The following is an 18,720-nucleotide window of genomic DNA, read 5'->3' as shown; positions in this document are numbered from 1 at the left end:
ATGATACCCTACATGATTACGATTATCGTTCACATGGAGGTGCAGTGCCTTAAAATGTGGGGCAAGGTCAAAATTCAAAAGTTGCAAAATGACACAATATTGAAAGTCACTGTTCTTTTTTCCGACGTGATGAGTGAGTTTGTCAGCGGTTTCTTTTGTTTCATGCACCTAAACATTACCATGGAATCAAACACATCTGCACAAGCAAACACATAACAAACAAGCGTGTATGGGTATTTCAAACAACGACTCAAACACATAGAACCATCACTACATAAACCACGAAAAAACATCAAAAATGAAGAATTAGGGGTTTGATTTGAATGGATTTTCATATCTATATAGACACAGACAAAAAAATCATATTCTTTATTGACCCTCCATGACAATTTCTGCTCGTTTTGCAGCTTTTCAATTCAGACCTCATCCAATTAACACTTTTGAATCCTGTTCTTTTCGTGAAGGCATGATCATAACAAGCATGGTATCATTTTAAAGAGAATTAAATGATATCAAATATGCATTGTGTAAAATTGGGAGTTGGGAGAAATTAATGGCGAAACTCAGATTTCCAAACTTTTTTTGAGGGGTTTATCATTAGAGTGAACAAAAATAGAAATTTGAGGTTATATTTTCAGTGTAAAGAGGGAGAGTTTTTCATGTGTGCCATCGCTTATCCTTTCCCAATGCCAACAGAAGGATCTCCAGTATGATCGGCATTCAAAACTTTCTCTTACTCAATAATTGTCCTCAACTTTAATTGAACTCATTTTGTGATATTCCTGTTTCTTGAAAGAAATGTCCAGGGTTTTATTCTGCTTTTAAAGAAATATTTTATGATCTGGACAGGAGTTCTCATGGTTTGGACGTGACATTACTCAGTTAGGAATCATTTTACTGAAATTGGTGAAAATTGTTGAGTTGAAACTTTCAATTGTCAGTAATCGCGATGTACACCAACCGTTGTGTTGGCTTTATCAGGCGATATCGTTGAACAATTTTCACCAACTCCAGTAAAAAAATCACAACAAACTAATTTTACAAGTCGATTACTGGATGAACCATAATATTCATGGGTCTGGACGTGACTTCAAATAATTAACTGCATTTTTCATAACTCCATTGATCCGTTATGTCCTTGGATGAATTCCGTTTATAATTTCTTAGTATGTTCCATTCGTTTTTGTTTTGCACCCATTAAAGCTAACGTGATGCCCAGGTGCGGATGGACTCTCTCTATTTCTAACTTTCTAAGAACCCAAAGTTTGCCAAGTTTATATTAACCTGAAAACACCCCTCATTATGCATCTTCGGCCTTTATATTTCAGGAATAGTTGTTTTAATTATGATGATCTATCTCCTCCAGCTAAACTCCCAATCCCTTCCTCGTTCACTCTTGCTGTTACTTTCTTTCTTACTCTATTTCTCATATAATTCAGGGAGAAAGAAGTACACAATGCTGTTTTTTTTTCTTTCAAAATAATCCTACAACATTGGTACATTCTCTCAGAACAAAAACATTGTATGATAAAGGAAAACAATCATATTTTGTTGAACTGTTAGAAGTTTTATTGGACAATGTGCTACGTTGTGACGAAATTGGGAAAAAGGCGAACGTAACGTGAACATATCTCAGATACCCGAATATCCACCATATACTCAATGAATGCCAATTACATTCTCTCAGCCTCTTCCAAGCCTTGTTCTTATAACATGCAAATCAGTTATTTCATTCAGAGAGGGACAATTATGTGGTATTTTCCTTATATTCTTCACATTTGCCACACCTACCAGAATACCTAGGGGTGCTTCCTATGGAGAATAAGACACGCAGCACCACCTAAGAAAATCTTGGGGTGCTTGGGATTGAGCACACCCAACTCCCCCGCTTCCTTGGGCCGTCGTATAAACAGGAGCGAGTCCTAGTATTTTAGAGTTTTCATGGGAGGGGGAGGTTCGAGGTGACATATACATGATGAATTGTATTGTATTATTTTTATTTTCCGTCAATTTGATAAAACAATATATTATATTAACATTTACAAAGGAAATTTGAAGTTGACGGTCATAAACACAACAGCCGGGAAATTTTGTATATTCATATAAATACGTATATCATAATCGAATTTGAATACTTGTCTCATTTTTTTCCCAAACTTTTCACTTTCACCCTTTTTATTAAGTTTTGAAATAAAACGAAAAATCCTTGAGAAGCTTAGGCCCGGTCTACCCTTTAAAGCTACACAGTATTAATGATCTGTAGCATTGTATAATCATAACACAGAAAAATGTATATCACATGTAATTAAACAAGATAATATCATAATTTGGTAACAAAACAATGCGATCAAACTGTCATTAGTAATAACGCTAAAACTATTACCGAAATCGGGAAAGTTTATTGAAATATCCTTAACTTTGGCAAATTGTGTTCAGAAAAATGAAACCGTATGTTCATCGCATAACCTTAGGGGAACTGAACACACACAAAAAAACAAAAAACAAAAAACGTATAAACGAATCAAATAACGTAGGCTGGATATCAGCAATAAAGAAAGATTGATTATTGCATTGGTTAAAAAAGACATAAAGTGAAATTCACAATGAAATATAATGATCAACTAAACGAAACTTTATTTTATCTCTAGCTACGTACATAAACGTCAGGAACGCGGAACGATAGATGGAGGGGGGCGGGTTTGAACATGCATAGAGTCAGAAATTGATTGTCATCTTAACGATTTAAATCATGCTGAATGGTGGCTGAATACCCTTTTCTCGGTTCCGCGACCTCTTAAGGTAAGATGGTAAAATACATGATGAGATGGTGAATTACCTAAAATGATTGTCAACATCTTTCGAGATGACTAATATTTCATTGTCATGTAAATTAAAAATGATTATCTAGTGTCAAAACAGCATATTATACAAACATTTCAGTGGATATAGGAGAATTGATTGTCGATTTGCACCGGAAATAATGGTTAGTTATGAATTAACGCCACGTCTATCAAGATTTACACAACATGAATATGACTACATGAACAATTACACTTCATTCTCAGATTAGATATGCAAATAAAATTGAATCACAAATATATTGGGCGCATTTTGGCAGACTGAAATGTTAAAATATGTTACGTAATTCTTAACATGAACAAAAAAGAAAACATGTAAAAAGAGATAGACCTGTCATGTCGTAGACATGATATGTCTACCACGTCGTATCATGTCGTAGACATGATATGTCTACGATATCATTTTTTGGTTAAGAGGACCCCATACATAAAATTTTATCATTTTCATTGCTAAAGGAATTCTATGTTTTCATAAAATAGGCATCCTGCTTGATCGACAGTGTTTTCAAATAGAAATAAAACAATATTTCACATAGTTCGACCTCACAATATGGGGCATGAATAAATATGATATAACTTTTCTTTTATCCCTGATCGGGAAATAATCAAAGAAGGCTGATCAAGTGATGGAAGAAAACATATTTCAGTATGAGCCGCACATTTTATAAGTGTTATGGTGGCTCAGTGGTACCCCGCCCACATCATGAACAGGAGGTCATGGATTCGATCCCCGACCGAGTCATACTAAAGATTTACCAAAAGGACCTTCTGTCTTGTTAGGCGCACCATGTAATGTTTTCAGTATGGAGAAGGGTGATCATTAAATTATTACATTTGTTGGGCCTTCTGAAAGAACAATTTATAGGAAAAGGCTTGAAGTGGCTCTTCTGAGTAATAAGAATTATCCTTGTTATATTCATTGGGAACACTTATGAGATTGTCAACGCATTACGGAGTGTTATCGTTATACCTTCCAAAGTGCAGTAGCAGGTGTCGAGCACTGATGTCGGATGCAAGAAACAATATAAAAAGTTTAATATCAATAAATATTTTTGAAAAAAGATGTGACATGACACCTTTTGTTGTTCACTATCTCCAAGGACTCCAACTGTGAAGGTCTCCGTGTTGGGTAAAGTTTCTATGCGGCCCTCCTCGGCACGCCTGAAAGTAGTTGGAGTCTCCGATTTTCCGAACCGGAGGGGCGCTGTACTTTGACAGTTTAGGAAGGACCCGACAGAATGATTCCGGATAGAGATCCGGGTAGACCCTCTCTACCCGGCCCTCCCTCCGCCAGGCGAAGAACTCGTTGTAGAGGTTGTCGTTCTTGTCGATCATCTTCAGGTAGTCAACGAGCTCTTCCTGGGAAGCGAAGTCACTGAGATGGACGAACGAGTTTGGCGGAAGGAGACGCTCGTACGACTCCCGTTTGCCGCCGTAGACGATGGGTACCAACCCACTCATGAGACTGTTCACCCACACCTTCTCACTGACGTACTCATCGCAAGGTGCGTTCTCAAGAGCTAGATAGAACTTATAAATCTTCTGTTGCTGGGTGCAGATGGGAGATAAAGGTGGAAGGCATGTTAGTTTGCCGCACCTGCCGAAGGTATCGAAATCCAAAAGCTTCTCTAGATTCCGCACCCATTCCAACCGCGGCCAGAAGGTGTTATTACAATTGCTGGCTGTCCAGACTACAAGACTAGTCTTATTCTCTGCGTAGTTGATCATCTCCGTGTCCGTTGGCACACCAGGAACGTACCTACCGTACGGGAAATAAACATCGCTGTCAGAGTGATAGGTCATCGTGTAGTGGTACTGGATGTCTTTGATGGTATGGTCCCAGTGGGTCATCATCAGCGGACATTCCATGGCGTAGAAAAAGACCTTGACCCTCTTTGGAAGAATCTTCATGAGTCGCTCGGAGAGTTTAGGCATCTTATAGCGCAACTCCTGGGGAACAAGGTTAATCAGAACAGCGTCGCTCCGTGCTAAAAATCGCTCGTCCGCCGTCGGCCTAAGGGCGACATCGCACCTGTAACCAGGACACTCAACAAACATCGATGGAAACTCTCGGCGCTGCACAATCCGACTATCGTAGTAGGAACTGTTTACATCCTTCGCTTCTTTGAACGCCTGTTCTAGATTCACATACTCGCGCCAGTAATGGAAAGGTGCCATGCGAGGCGCATAGATCGACAAGTATCTAATGCAAGTCTTTTTCGTGAGCTCTTCAGGTGCCTGTTCAGCGGATCTCTCCCTTTTTGCAACGGTCTCCCTTTCTTGTTTTTCATTACCCAGAATCTTCTTCTGATCAGTTGTTTTGTTAGTACCAACTGTGTTCTCCTCTTCCTCACTGTAATCATCTTCATTACTATTGCTTCCTAGATGTGCTAAGTTTCGAACGATTTCATTTAAGTTAGGGGGCTTCAAAACATCTTCTGCATTCAACTTGTCTGCTCCGATCTGCGGAGAGTTAATCAGCGAGGAAACTTCCGAGTGCTTCTCCGATAACTCGGCGACATCTCGCCTTTTGTCAGAGTCCCTTGTCTCCTTCCCTAGGGGCATTATGTAACCGTTCCGTACAAGCAGGAGGAATACAGTATGGAAAACGAGGCATGCCAATATGATAACCAGTCCTGATTTGATTCCTATCCGCATGTTGCACATGTGGCGAAGGGTCCGTCGTAAAGACATCGTGCTTCCACCCTAAGTACAGACAAGAAGAAAAAGAAAATGGCAAGAATATTGATGATAATAATTCATTAAGGTGACGACACGGTAAGTATGCGTGTTTCACCATTGGGAATCATACAAGAGGGATACATTATCAACAATATCAATTAAACACAAAAATGATAAAAAGAATATAACATTTTAATAAACTGAACATGTCTCCGTGTTCACACTTCATCTTCAGCCTAAAATCGTAAACAGAGTCATTGGCGAAGGTGAATTTAATTCAAAAGAAACGAAAGGACAATTATGTCAGTGATAAGTAGGGGGGGGGGAGTGATTGAGTAGGGGGTGATTAAAGTCGCCTTGACAAATTCGGGTCAGTTTAATTCGCCTTGTCTCACAATCTTTGTATTCTTGTGAGTACATTCCTCAAATTTTCCTGATATCCAAATTACATAAAATAACAATGACCCTGTTTATGATTTTAGGCTGAAGATGAGGTGTAAACCTTGAAAGATGTTCTATTTATTAAAATGTTTTTTTCCATTATCTTTGTCTTCAAGTTGATATTGTTTTGTTATTTTGGAAATATTAATTAAGTTTCAAACATAAGATTTTGTGAGAATTTGGTCCGTTTTGGGGAACCAGGACACCCTCTCCACAAGGTACTGTACAAACATTGTAATTCGAATCGCCTCACAGTAAAAGTAGCACAGGTGTAATGGTAGCAGTATAGAATAAACATGGTTGGTGGTGGTGGTGGTGGTAGTGGTGGTGATGGTGATAGAACTATCTTCATTCGAATATCACAGTGATAGCTATTCACTATATTGTAAATACGATTTACGGCTTTCAACTCGGGAAATGAGATCGCATTGATCGATCTATCTGATAAGTAAAAAAAATATTCATTGTCTACAATGATTTGTTATTACGACCCTAAGTATGATATATTTTCGTTTCGTTCTGAAAACACTATGCGTATTGATACTTACATTGCAGTTCTCCATCTTGATTTAAGCAGTTATAAAATTATCCCAAAAAATATGAATCATTTGCTCTATTCCCTTTTACCAGTAACCCGCGCGTCAGGACTTTCTTCATTGATTTTTACACAGATCTAAGAAACTCCCTTGGATATGCTTTGAACTTCGGACAATTCTACATCCAAGCTCCGAAGACCATCTTCAGACATAGATGACCCGACTAATATAAAATTATCTTTGAATATCTAGAGGATAATATCCGCAAAATAGGTTGTTCTATAAAAGCCTCGTCATTCAGCATCGGGAACAAGATCATCCAAGACGAACCTCTGAGGAACAAGCGGAAGTTTGCAACAAAAAATAATACAGGTTGATTTAAACGATTGTGCAAAAGAATGTTTCTCGTGTCATCATAGAAATCAGACGATCCCTTTCACTGATCGAAGACTGCACCGCAAATTTCAGTAGCAAGCATATGATCGTCTATAGCATGTCTAGGTCTGTTTAACATGTACAAATAACCCTCTGTAGGCAAGCAAGAGTCCTATACGCTTCGGTTTGTGGACATCGGAACCTATATCCGAGGCGGATCCAGGATTTACAAGGGGGGGGGCATAAAAAAGTGTAAATAAAAAACAAGGGTTGTGACCATTTACCACTTAGGGAGAATTCTCATTTAAAAAGACAAGCATAAATTAAGGAAAGGAAAGAAAGGCGGGAGTGGTATAGCAAAGCTTTCTAGTTGATCCATCCCCTCAATTCCATATGCTCTATTTCATAAGTACTGCTTTTCCGTAAAATGCCAATCCCAAATGCCAAATGCCAAATTTGTATTCCTGATACTACTTTGTATTATGTTTGAATAAAGAAATGAATTTGAATTTCACTTAAGCCACCAAGATCGTTCCGCAGATGGAGCTAAAGTAGGTGAGTAAACTTAGTATGACGAATCATTTACCTTCTGCTTGAATCTGTTTCTATTAAAACTATAACAAGTTTCTTCAGTTTATACAATGGCCAACATTACAGTATTTGTTTTTGTTCAAAAGTGCCTACAAAATGACAGAGTGTTCTGTCGATGTTCTTGAACTCGAATACTTTCATTTGACTTTTCGGTTTGCTTTGCTTTTTTGGGAAATGTTCACCAACTTATTCAAGAAGTGGTCCGAATTCATTTTCCCCTTTTTTTCAGACATTTATTATTTTGGCTTAGTCTTCAACAAGACTTTTATAATTTGCATAATAATTTTTTTTTCTGCCACCCATGCATACTCTACATCCTACACTGTAAATTGCTAAATTTTTCCTGATTTTTTTTACCCAATAATTGTACGATACATATATTTGTTTCATTGAAATTAAAACAAATATTTAATTGAGTTTGAATGAATGGAATAAATGACCATGTTGTAGCTGACGAAGTCACACTTTTGCCAAAATTTGTGACAAAATTTATCATAAATTCTTGTCAGTAGGCACATGCATTTGCGTCAGTCACCAGACTGACCCCAGTGTAACAGTCCTTTGTTTACTTTCATGATCATCGAGAACAGTGAGTTTACCATCATGCATTTAACAACAAAATGTAGTAAATTCACTCAATGCGTAACATCTGTTACCCCAGTATGCCTATTGAAAAGAAAATCGGGTCACTTTAATGTAGGGAGCTGGTGAAAACGGGTAAATACATGACTTAATTAAACATTTAAAACTTAAATTCGAAATCGGATTCTTCAAAGAGAAGTCATACTTTGTTTAGGAAATCCGAAATGTCGACCCAGGAGTTCTTGCATGCCTTGCTCATACAGCTTACATCACGACCTATTTGATATGTTTCTAAAAACCTAATTATTATTCATGTTTCTAATCGTTATCGACAAGGGGAATACAACTTCTCTTTCTGACAAAAAGCACACCTTCGTCGTTTGGCAAGGACCAAAGAACGAGAGCAAACATGAGATTTAAATACCAATCTCCAAGAAGAATAAGGCTAAACATACTTTACTGTATGTAAATACTGTTCAGAATCAAAGGACGAGGTTTCTGATGAAACTTAGAAGAACGGGTAGTAATTCTGAGTGGCCCGTATTCTGAAGTCGGGTTTAACTTAGTCCATGGTCCAATTCTGTGCTAAAATCATGGGAAGCAAAACACGTCAGGATTTGGTTTACTTCGTATGTTCGTTATGTTTACTTTGCTTTTCACGAAGTCTTTCAAAGTAAAGACAATATTTTTTTTTCATTCACAGACAGTTATTAAAGAGTCAAATGAGCTGATGATTGAACTTCTACGTCTAGATATTTATGTCACAATTGGCTATCCACAGTTAAACCACATATGGGCCAAGTGATGGGATTTAAATATTAAAAAGTGAAAAATTTGGATCGGGGTCTACACTGTCCTTTTGGTCTCATCTCACCTGGTCTAATCCTAGTTCATCTACTAACTGCTTAGTCTAATTACCATTTAACCCTTTCAATATTTTGTCTTATGTTCATTTAGACTATACCCACCTGCACTCAACCCCCCCCCCCCCCTCCCCACAATCACATCATCAGGAGAGACCTGCGGGTCACAGTGATTCAGTTCGCTTTTCGCCTCACAGGCACAAACAAACGAATAATAATGGTGGTGATGATGATAATAATAATGGAAATTACTACTGCTACTACTACTAATTATTATGATATTAGTAATAATAATATTAATAATAATAATAAAAGATAATAATTACATAAAATACATGTCTAACACAAGACAGTTTACCATTATGATGATGGTATTTATATGAACCAAATTTGAATCTTGCCAAAGTAAGATAAATAGACGAAGTGGAAATAATATAATCTCAAGTTGGTAATCTATATACTATGTAGGCCTATACAGGCGCGTACGCAGGATTTTTGAAAGGGGGGGGGGGGGGGTTTCGAGCTGATTTTTTTTTAAATCTCCCGCCCAGTCTGTAAAAAGTGATGAGCGGGGGGGGGGGGGGAGGTGATGATTTTTTTTCCTTTTTTTCAGCGCTGCAAATAAGACAATAACATTTAAGTGGGGATGGGTATGTAACAGCGCGGTCATGACCCGCGAGCGAGCAGAAATGTTCTCGTTTTTGCGTTGAAAACATAACCTTTTTGTCAATGTTTGTTGGTATCATAGTCGATGCTACATGTCCTTCGCATCGTAGCACTCATGATATGGCCAACAGCGTAGCCAGGATTTCATTTTGGAGGGGGCGGTAAATGCACGCGAAGCGTTCGCGCGCTCCCTAGGGGGTGGGTGCAGGGAGGGGGAGTTTCACCCTCCCGCGCGAAGCGCGAAGCTTTTAGTGTTTCATAAATTAAAATGAAAAGGAGCCGTTTCTCTTGTCTCTAGTACCTCCAGTTCGATTGACTATATTGCGATTTTGAACCTTGTTTTCAAAAGTGATTGTAAACACACAAAAGAGGTATACAATGGAGGAAATTAAAATGATAATAACTCCGCGCGAAGCGCGGAAGCTAAAGTGATTTATCAATTTTTCTTGCCATAAAAGGGGTCCCGAGAAAAGGGTATTCTCAAAGATATATTGAAACTTTCTTTGGAAAGATCAGATTTGATTACAAACAATTTAGCATCAGTGCATATTTTTAACTCGCAAAACAGAGGAGAAGATTGGTAGAGGAAGATATTCCTCCCCGCGATGAGCAATGAAACTCTGAAATTTCAAAGGGCGGACGTTTCATCAAATGTAGATATCTCTAATACCCAATCGTCTCTAATTCAATTGATTTTCTAAGATTATTGAACTTCATTACAAGGAAAATAGTGCGCATAAAGTTGAAACTTCTGTGATTTATTGAAATTATCTATCTATATAATAAAGGATGATTAATTTTTTGACTTATCCTGAAGCGCTTCATTTTGAATATAAAGAAACTTAAGTGTCATTCAAAATTTCAAACTGAGGGCGCAAAACAGGACAGGAGATGAATGTATACAGGGAAATGACATGAAGTTTAATACAATTTGATAATAAAATATTGTATTTTTTTATTTAATACAACACGAATTCCATACCTTCCTCTTTTTAAATTAGGAACCTGTTTGCCCCCAAATTATGGTTGTTTATAGTAATTAGCTGAAAAGCGGGAGAAGCTGACTTTATGGAGGTGACGGCAGAAACTGATATAAAGATTTTACCCGCTCGGAGCCGACCAGACCAGAAGTTGCGCGATCAATTGAAAAAAAAAGATAACTTCATACATTTACTTCGGCCTAACCTTACTCAAATTCATGCCCTAATGTATACAATTTTAACTTTAACTGGCAAGAAGCACATAGCTGAGGTAGAAAAAACAGGGTTAGAGAAAAGGTGGGGGAACAATGGAGAACTTCAATATTGTCATTTAACCGCGCGCAGCGCGGAAGCAAAATTCATATATGAATTTAAAGCAAGAAGAGTGAAGGAGTTTCTCTTTTGAGAAAAAATAAAGAATAAATAGAAAAAACACAAAGCTACCTTTCTTCCCTTTCCTTTCTTCACTTTTCCTTTTCTCCTCTCCTTTTTTCCTTTCTTTTTTTTATTTTTTGGGGACGATTTTTGGGGGCGACCGCCCCCCCTGGCTACGCGCCTGGATTAGAACACTAGAAACTTGAGAAATGTCATGAATAATTACGAGCGAGCGGAGCAAGCGAGCCGAAATGTTTGCGTTTTTCCGTCAAAACATACAATTCTTCTCAATAGCTTGTTGGTAATGATTACATATTAGTTGATGATACATATCCTTCTGCTCGTAAGTCTCATGATATGGCCTTGATCAAGAGACTAGAAACTTAAGAAATTTCATAAATGATTACGAGCGAGCCGAGTGAGCGAGCCGAAATTTTCGCGTTTTCTTGTCAATAGTTTGTTAGTAAATCAAGTATTAGTCGATGCTACATGTCCTTCTATTCGTAACACTCATAATACGGCCTTGAACAGGAGACTAGATACTTATGGAATTTCATAAATTATTACGAGCGAGCGGAGCGAGCTAACCGACATTTTAGCGTTTTCCGTCATTTTGGTTTTCATATTGGTAAAATATATTTTGTAAGAAAACGTATGTCTTTGTCTTGGTTCACTTGTATTCATAAGTATACATCATGATAATCATGTATGGCCTTGTTAATGGCGATACCGTGATCATGTCGGCGACATGCGGAAATAAAAGATATAATAAAATGGAGCGAGCGAAGCGAGCGGAAATTTTTTCTGTGTTTTTCGTCGGAAACATGAGATTCTGTTCATTATTGCTGTCATATACATTATTGGGTAGGGGAACTGTCCGTAACCAGACCAAGGAGTTATCAGGCTCTTGCCCGATAACTCCTTGACCAGATCGACCTCTGGGGAGACAAGCAAAAAAAAAAAAAAGGAAACGAAAAGGGGGGGGGGGGTTTGAACCCCCGAAACCCCCCCCTTGCGTACGCGCCCGGGCCTATAAATGTTGACCGAAACGGCAATCAGCCCAAAGTGTTGATAGACCGAATGTGTTTAACCCATGTGATATTGGACTATATCTAGCTTAGATGGAGACCAACTGCTTATAGACAGAGTGAATATATTCCTCTCAAAGTCGAGTCGACAAGATCGTGTGGTCCAGTGGTTAGAGCATTTGGCTCATAATCGGAAGGTTGTGAGTTCGAATCCCCGCTCTAACCACTGGACCACACGATCTTGTCGACTCGACTTTGAGAGGAATATATTCACTCTGTCTATAAGCAGTTGGTCTCCATCTAAGCTAGATATAGTCCAATATCACATGGGTTAAACACATTCGGTCTATCAACACTTTGGGCTGATTGCCGTTTCGGTCAACATTTATAGGCCCAGGCGCGTACGCAAGGGGGGGGGGGGTTTCGGGGGTGTAAATAGAATGTCAGGGCCTATCTACTACTATTAACAAAAGTGTATTATAATATTTGTTTATGTCATTATAGAGCCTTTTTAAGTTAGATTTATTCATAGTGTCTTAGCTATAATTTCTTTATTAATCGCGGGAGGCTACATACTTGTACTCTCTTGCCTTTAACTGCATATCTTTTTATAATCATCCAATCGAGAATTTAAATCATTTTCTACTACATAGGTAGCTTCGATTACCTGAAAAAAGATAAAGCATATTTTGCCTCATTGGAATTACAAGCTTGCAACGTGTCAACTTCATTTCCTTTTATGTCCTTAGAAGATTTTAGCGGCACCAGAGTAAAAGTGTTTGACGTGCATGATTTCGCTAATCTGTGGATAATAGCGGCTTAAATTAAAAGCAATTAAAAGCGAGGTCTTTAATGAGCAATTCTAATGAAATTTTGGAAACTCGAAACTCGAGACTCGAAACTCGAGACTCGATACTCGAGACTCGAAGTTTAGCAACACACGTAGTAGAGATAGTATACATATAGTCGTAGTATAGTTGTCTTAGTAATCGTATAGTAGTAGTAGTAGTAGAGGTAGCAGTAGTAGTAATAGTAGTAGTAGTAGTAGTAGTAGTAGTAGTAGTAGAAGAGGTAGTAGTAGTAGTAGAGGTAGTAGTAGTAGTAGTAGTTGTTGTTGTTGTAGTAGGAGTAGTAGGAGTAGTAGTAGTAGAGGTAGCAGTAGTAGTAGTAGTAGTAGTAGTAGTAGTACTAGTAGTAGTAGTAGAGGTAGCAGTAGTAGTAATAGTAGTAGTAGTAGTAGTAGTAGTAGTAGTAGTAGTAGTAGTAGTAGTAGTAGTAGTAGTAGAAGTAGTAGTAATACGTGGACTGGTGGTGGTGATAGTAGCAGTTGTATAGTATTTCTTTAAAAAATGATTGTTCTTATCGTAGTAACGAACATTCTAAATTGAAAAAGAATATATTTTTAAAAAATGTGACGTCGTTTTATTTTTAGAAAATTAAACGCACACCTTAAGGAATATAGGCCTATCTTACGACTTTTTATGTACATCTCCTCTGTTGTAGTTGTTCATACTATACAATTTCTTCACGTCAAAACTCCAGCTCATACCAATACTATGCCTATACACGTATACTAGTAACTTTATTTATATATACCTACGTTTTTGGAAAAGGTTTTAAGATCTCTTGAAGCGGTATCTATTCCTTTTACATGGTGATGAGATGATTTTTCCAAATTAGAAAGTACATCTTGGTCATCTGGAATCGAAGTGTGTATTTCTCCCGACATCTGCAGTTATATACCTTCCCATTAACCTGATCACAGACGTTTAGTCCAGCGTGTCGGTCTAGCTGATTTCAAGAAATCACATGTCAACTCCAAATAGTTAAAGCAGTAGCAATTTGAAGAATAACGGGTCTTCAATATTAGATGACCGACTTGAGTTTGTTACAAAGTAGTGATAATGCGAGTAATTAGAGGTGCACGATCCGTGACACACCCAAATTGTACAAAACAACGATGCATTCACCAAATTATGTGTATATCTTCTCATTATTATGTAACAGTGCTACAGCATATGAGGTGAGTTCCACTACTATCAAGTAGAGCGAACGCTTTTCTTTGTGCAAAGGCTTACCTGCTATTGTCCTTTTTAAGCACAAAAGGGGTGGTTTGGAGCAAGGAGCTTGAAAGCTCCTTGTTTGGAGGTAGCCAAGTACTTTCCCTGTTAGTGAGAGTGGGTGAATGGATCGGGGAGAAGTCGGGGGATCCTTCGGGTGTGGTGAAGGGCGTTCAGTATTGTTGTGCAGTAATTCGCACAGACACGTGAAGGTCAGATAAAAGTTATTCTCTCAATTGTTCTTCAGAACTGAAATAACATCATCATGATTATTGGCCCCGGAATTATCAAACATTATGTTGTTTTATTTTCTTTTATGCATGTTAATTTGACCTATAATTTCCTTTTTGTTTTTACTCTGGTATACTGCTAATTAATGTTCCTGTATATATCTCATCAGTAACTTCAGGTTGATGTTTTTTTCCAAATAACTTATATTGTGTTTTTTTATCGTAATTTGTTTCGTTATAAATTGGATTGTTTTGCATTTCATCAGTCATTTTATAATCAGTAATAATGAAAATAATCATAATGTCATATTTGCCCACTTCAGTTTCGAAAGCTACCCTCCCAGCGGGCCCTGCTTAACTTGACATCTATTCACCTGGCTTTAGCACGCGGTTAGCTTGATCGGGCACTCAAGCATTAAATTTTCAATCATTTGAAAAGTATTTTCAAAATTATATATATATTGTGGAGGTTGGCGTTTGTGACAAGATGACTAACTCAAATTTTGGAAATGTTCTAACAACTCTGGAGTGACGAATTAGTGACAACAAGATGAGTACCAATATTATCACACGATCGAGTTCGACGTTTCTTCAAGACTTTAATGACCATTGCAGTTACAATCTCTCACTTGAACTTGAACTGTTCAATCTGTAATTCAATGACACAGAAAAACATATACAATGTATCAGTTGTCAGTTAAAAAAACTGTCATTATGAAATAAACATGTCACCATAAATATGTAAACTTTGTATTTCTGAATAATCTAACTCGTATATAAACCCGCTCATTAGAAATGAATATTTGTCAGTCTCTGCATGATAATCTGACTTTAAACCTGTGCCTCAGTCTACAAATTCTTTATTTATCTTGTTTTTATAATTGACATCTGCTGTAATGACCTTGCATGTGTATGTGATGTATTTATCCAAAATAAATTTATATCTGCTGAATGCCCACAAAATATGCATGTCTTGCCTAATTTGTATGACATTCAGTCTTATTAACCCATAACATACACATGCACTGCCTGCCCTACACTGCAGTCATACACAATAGCTAACAAGCCCTTAAATTCCTAGAAATGTTTGAAAACAAAAGGTCACCTAACGTGCATTACGATAGCCATTCATTCATATACTGTTTTACTTGGCTGGTTTTACATTTCAAAGCTTTCTATGAAACACTTGTTATCTAAATCTAGCTTCACTTTCATCTATAACCTTCGGAAGCTCATACAAGTTGATACTTTAAAATCAGCTACATCTGCATGAAAAACGTAAATTCCATCATCAAATCACACAACGAAAAATTCATCAGAAAATCAAAAGAAAAAGGAGAACCCTCCGGAAAACATCTTTGTTTTGAATAATATTTTATTTTCTTCCTCTTTCAAATCAATAAGTTTACAATCACAATTCATATAAATAAAGATTCTTTGCATGTATACAATCAATAAACAATCAAACAAATAAATATATCAATATCAATGAGATTACAATTTTTTTTAAATGATTACAAATGAAATTAAACTGCCAAATTTCTCTTCTATAAGAATGTGAAAGCAGAGAAAAAAAACACAAAAAGACAAAATAACAACAAAAAAACTTTGTAAAGGATGACTTTTTTCCCTGAATAGAATAGAAATAATCTCTTTTGCACATAATTCTTGTACAAGAAATAAATTTTAAAAGGAATAAAAGATTATTTCAAAGGTTAATTAGAGGAAGATTATTATCATAAAACATCCCTACACACTCACCCTACCCCCATACCCCCCCCCTCATCTCTCTCCCCAGACACTCACACATGCTCACTTCAACTCACCACCACCCACAGCTCTCCCCCCTCTTCCCCGTCACAAAACTCACACATCCATCTACACACGTACACCCACACACGATGCATCCTACTCTGGTACAACTATCTGTATTTGAACAAATAAACAAAACAAAACAGAAACAAAATGAAGCAACCAATACATCCATAGTATTAAGAAAGGTGTGCATTGATTTGTTCCCATTTCCTTAAGTGCATCCCCAGCTTCCCCTTTTTAAACGCTATTTGATATTCCGTATCTCTATACTCTTTAACCAAATGTGTCACTTTCTGTACGGTTGGCAATATTCCCTGTTTTCTTGAACTAAAAATAATATACTTGATTACGAATATAATACAGTTTATTAAAGCTACTCTTGTTTTATTTCCAGATATCCCCATGAAAATTGTTTTCCAATCGTCAGTGCCAAGTTCATTCAGTTGAAATATTTTACTCATCTCTTCCCATAATCGCTTAACTTCAGGACAATAAAAAATAAATGTTGGTAAGTCTCAACTTCTTTTCTACAAAAGAAGCACAAATTATCTGTCTCAAAACCAAATTTAAAAAGTTCCCTTTTAGTGTACACAGCCCCTTGTAATTGTTTGTATTGAAATTCTCTGTGTTTATTGCATAGCATTGCACATTTCAGTCTCAGAAATACTTCTTTCAGTTCCCCCATTCCCAAATCATATTCGGATTGCCCATCTGTAACATGAAATACATAATCAATTTGAAAATTTTCAATGAAGTGGTCATATATTCGTCTAGATTTTATATCACATAGTTTCTGAACATGCCCACATATCATCAATTGAATTTCAAAGTTGTCTGTATCCATTTCTATAAAATCACATTGTATCCACTCTTCTGTTATTACTGAAAATATCTTTTGAATTTTGAGCAAGTTTTCAGATGAAAATTTTAGATTATACCAGTATGAAACTGGTCTTAATTGACCTACAACTATTATATCCGAGACTTCAACATGCAACTGCCGAGTGAAGGAAGACTGCCCTCTACGGGGAAAGTGCCTGACCAAGTCACACACGGCCAAAGAAATACAATCACAAAAGTGTATTTTGGCCTAGCAGGGGGAACTTTTAAAGAAAGATTCAGAAAATCGCACAAAATCTTTCCGAAACGAGAAATATCAAAACAAAACATAACTATCTAAATACATATGGGATCTACAAAACAAAGGGGAACATTACAATTAAAAATGGGCAATAATGAAAAAAAATCCAACTTGGCAATGCGGGGAGTGGAATTTGCAACCTATGCTTAGACCAGTGACGGCTCACGTCCCTGCTTAGACGAAAAACTCATTATCGCAACTCACGCGGGGTCGTGTGGTCCAGTGGCTAGAGCATTGGACTCATAATCGCAAGGTTGTGAGTTCGAATCCCAACTCTGCCATTGTCTCCACTTTGATAAAAAGGCCCAAGAGTGATATCTGTCGTCTATTACGTCAGCCACTATGACTGATTAACCTAGACGTAAATGTTTCCAAGGTAATTGGTTATATACCAGCTTGGCGTTTACCAGCAGAAAATGCTGTCCTGCCGAGTTCCTACGGGAGTTACCACAAACAGAAACAGAAAACAGAAACAAGAAAAACTCACTAAACCGAAGGTCCGAACTAATCAGTACATGCCGTCACAAAAGAAGGAACGAAGAAACGCCGGACCGTGAAATGCATCCATTGCCCCAACGGAGGGCCCCCAACAAATCCTGATGAGCCACCTGTGATCGCGAAACCATTGGTAGACCAGACGTGAGGAAAATTACTATATATATATATATATATATATATATATATATATATATAATCCCCTGAAAAAAGGTTTGGAAATCTGAGTTTGGCCATTAATTTCTCACAACTCCCAATTTTACACAATGCATATTTGATATCATTCAATAGATCAATTAATCCTCTTTAAAGTGATACCATGCTTGTTATGATCATGCCATCACGAAAATAGCAGGGTTCAAAAGTGTTGGATGAGGTCTGAATTCGAAAAGCTGCAAAACGAGCAGAAATAGTCATGAAGGGTCAATAAAGAACAGGATTCTTTTGTATGTGTCAATAGAGATGAAAATCCATTCAAATCAAGCCCCTGCTTTCATTTTTTATCTTTTGTTGTGGTTTATGTAGCGATGGTTCTGTGAGATAACATGGTTTGAAATGCATGTTTGTTATGTGTTTGCTTGTGCAGAGGTGTGTTTGATTCCATGTTAATGTTGATGTTAACCCTATCTAGGCCGGGGTATTTTGGGAGTTCCTATGGCGGGGGGGGGGGGGGGCTCCCAGGCCCCCCCCCTAAGATCTCGGCCGTCGACCGCGCGATCGCGCCAAAAATTGGCACGCGGGTTGTCTGGGACATAATCTACAAGATTGTGTAGTAATTTATTTCATGCGAATCGCTATTAAGTGATTATGCTAATTTATGCGTAATTAGTATGCGAAATCATACTTTTTCCTCTAACTCCCTAAACAAAGCTCCAAATGTACTAATTTTTGGTATAGAAACTCTTTGTGGTGTCCTTAGCAATGATACATGAAAAAAATTGTGATATCAAATCATTTTCTTATGTATTATATTGTTTTTTGCAATTTCTTATGTATTTCTTT

The 18,720-nt window shown here is 37.3% G+C and overlaps 1 protein-coding gene across 3 annotated transcripts; it reads right to left on the bottom strand.

Annotated features, from left to right (window-relative positions):
- Positions 1-3,122: 3,122 nt before the first annotated feature.
- Positions 3,123-14,312, bottom strand: LOC121429568. Of its 3 annotated transcripts, none has more exons than XM_041626658.1 (2): positions 14,056-14,312; positions 3,123-5,564 (listed from the first exon to the last, which is right to left on the bottom strand). In XM_041626658.1, exon 2 carries the CDS (start codon positions 5,550-5,552, stop codon positions 3,948-3,950), a length of 1,605 nt encoding a protein of 534 aa, XP_041482592.1. In that variant the 5' UTR covers positions 5,553-5,564; positions 14,056-14,312; the 3' UTR covers positions 3,123-3,947. The 3 variants fall into 3 exon arrangements, with proteins under 3 accessions (XP_041482592.1, XP_041482589.1, XP_041482590.1); XM_041626655.1 differs by lacking the exon at positions 14,056-14,312 and adding an exon at positions 13,578-14,023; XM_041626656.1 differs by lacking the exon at positions 14,056-14,312 and adding an exon at positions 6,530-6,689.
- Between the last annotated feature and the right edge of the window lie 4,408 nt (positions 14,313-18,720).

The sequence above is a fragment of the Lytechinus variegatus genome, chromosome 16, assembly GCF_018143015.1.
Source record: "Lytechinus variegatus isolate NC3 chromosome 16, Lvar_3.0, whole genome shotgun sequence".
Lineage (NCBI taxonomy): Eukaryota > Metazoa > Echinodermata > Echinoidea > Temnopleuroida > Toxopneustidae > Lytechinus > Lytechinus variegatus.
This window is presented reverse-complemented; position numbering and strand designations above follow the sequence as displayed.

Excerpts from the sequence above, each read along its gene's own strand:
- LOC121429568 (XM_041626655.1), bottom strand. The coding sequence starts at position 13,706 with ATGTCGGGAGAAATACACACTTCGATTCCAGATGACCAAGATGTACTT. Across the intron at positions 5,565-13,577 it reads TTAAAACCTTTTCCAAAAAC|GGTGGAAGCACGATGTCTTT; the intron begins GTAGGTATATAT and ends GTCTGTACTTAG.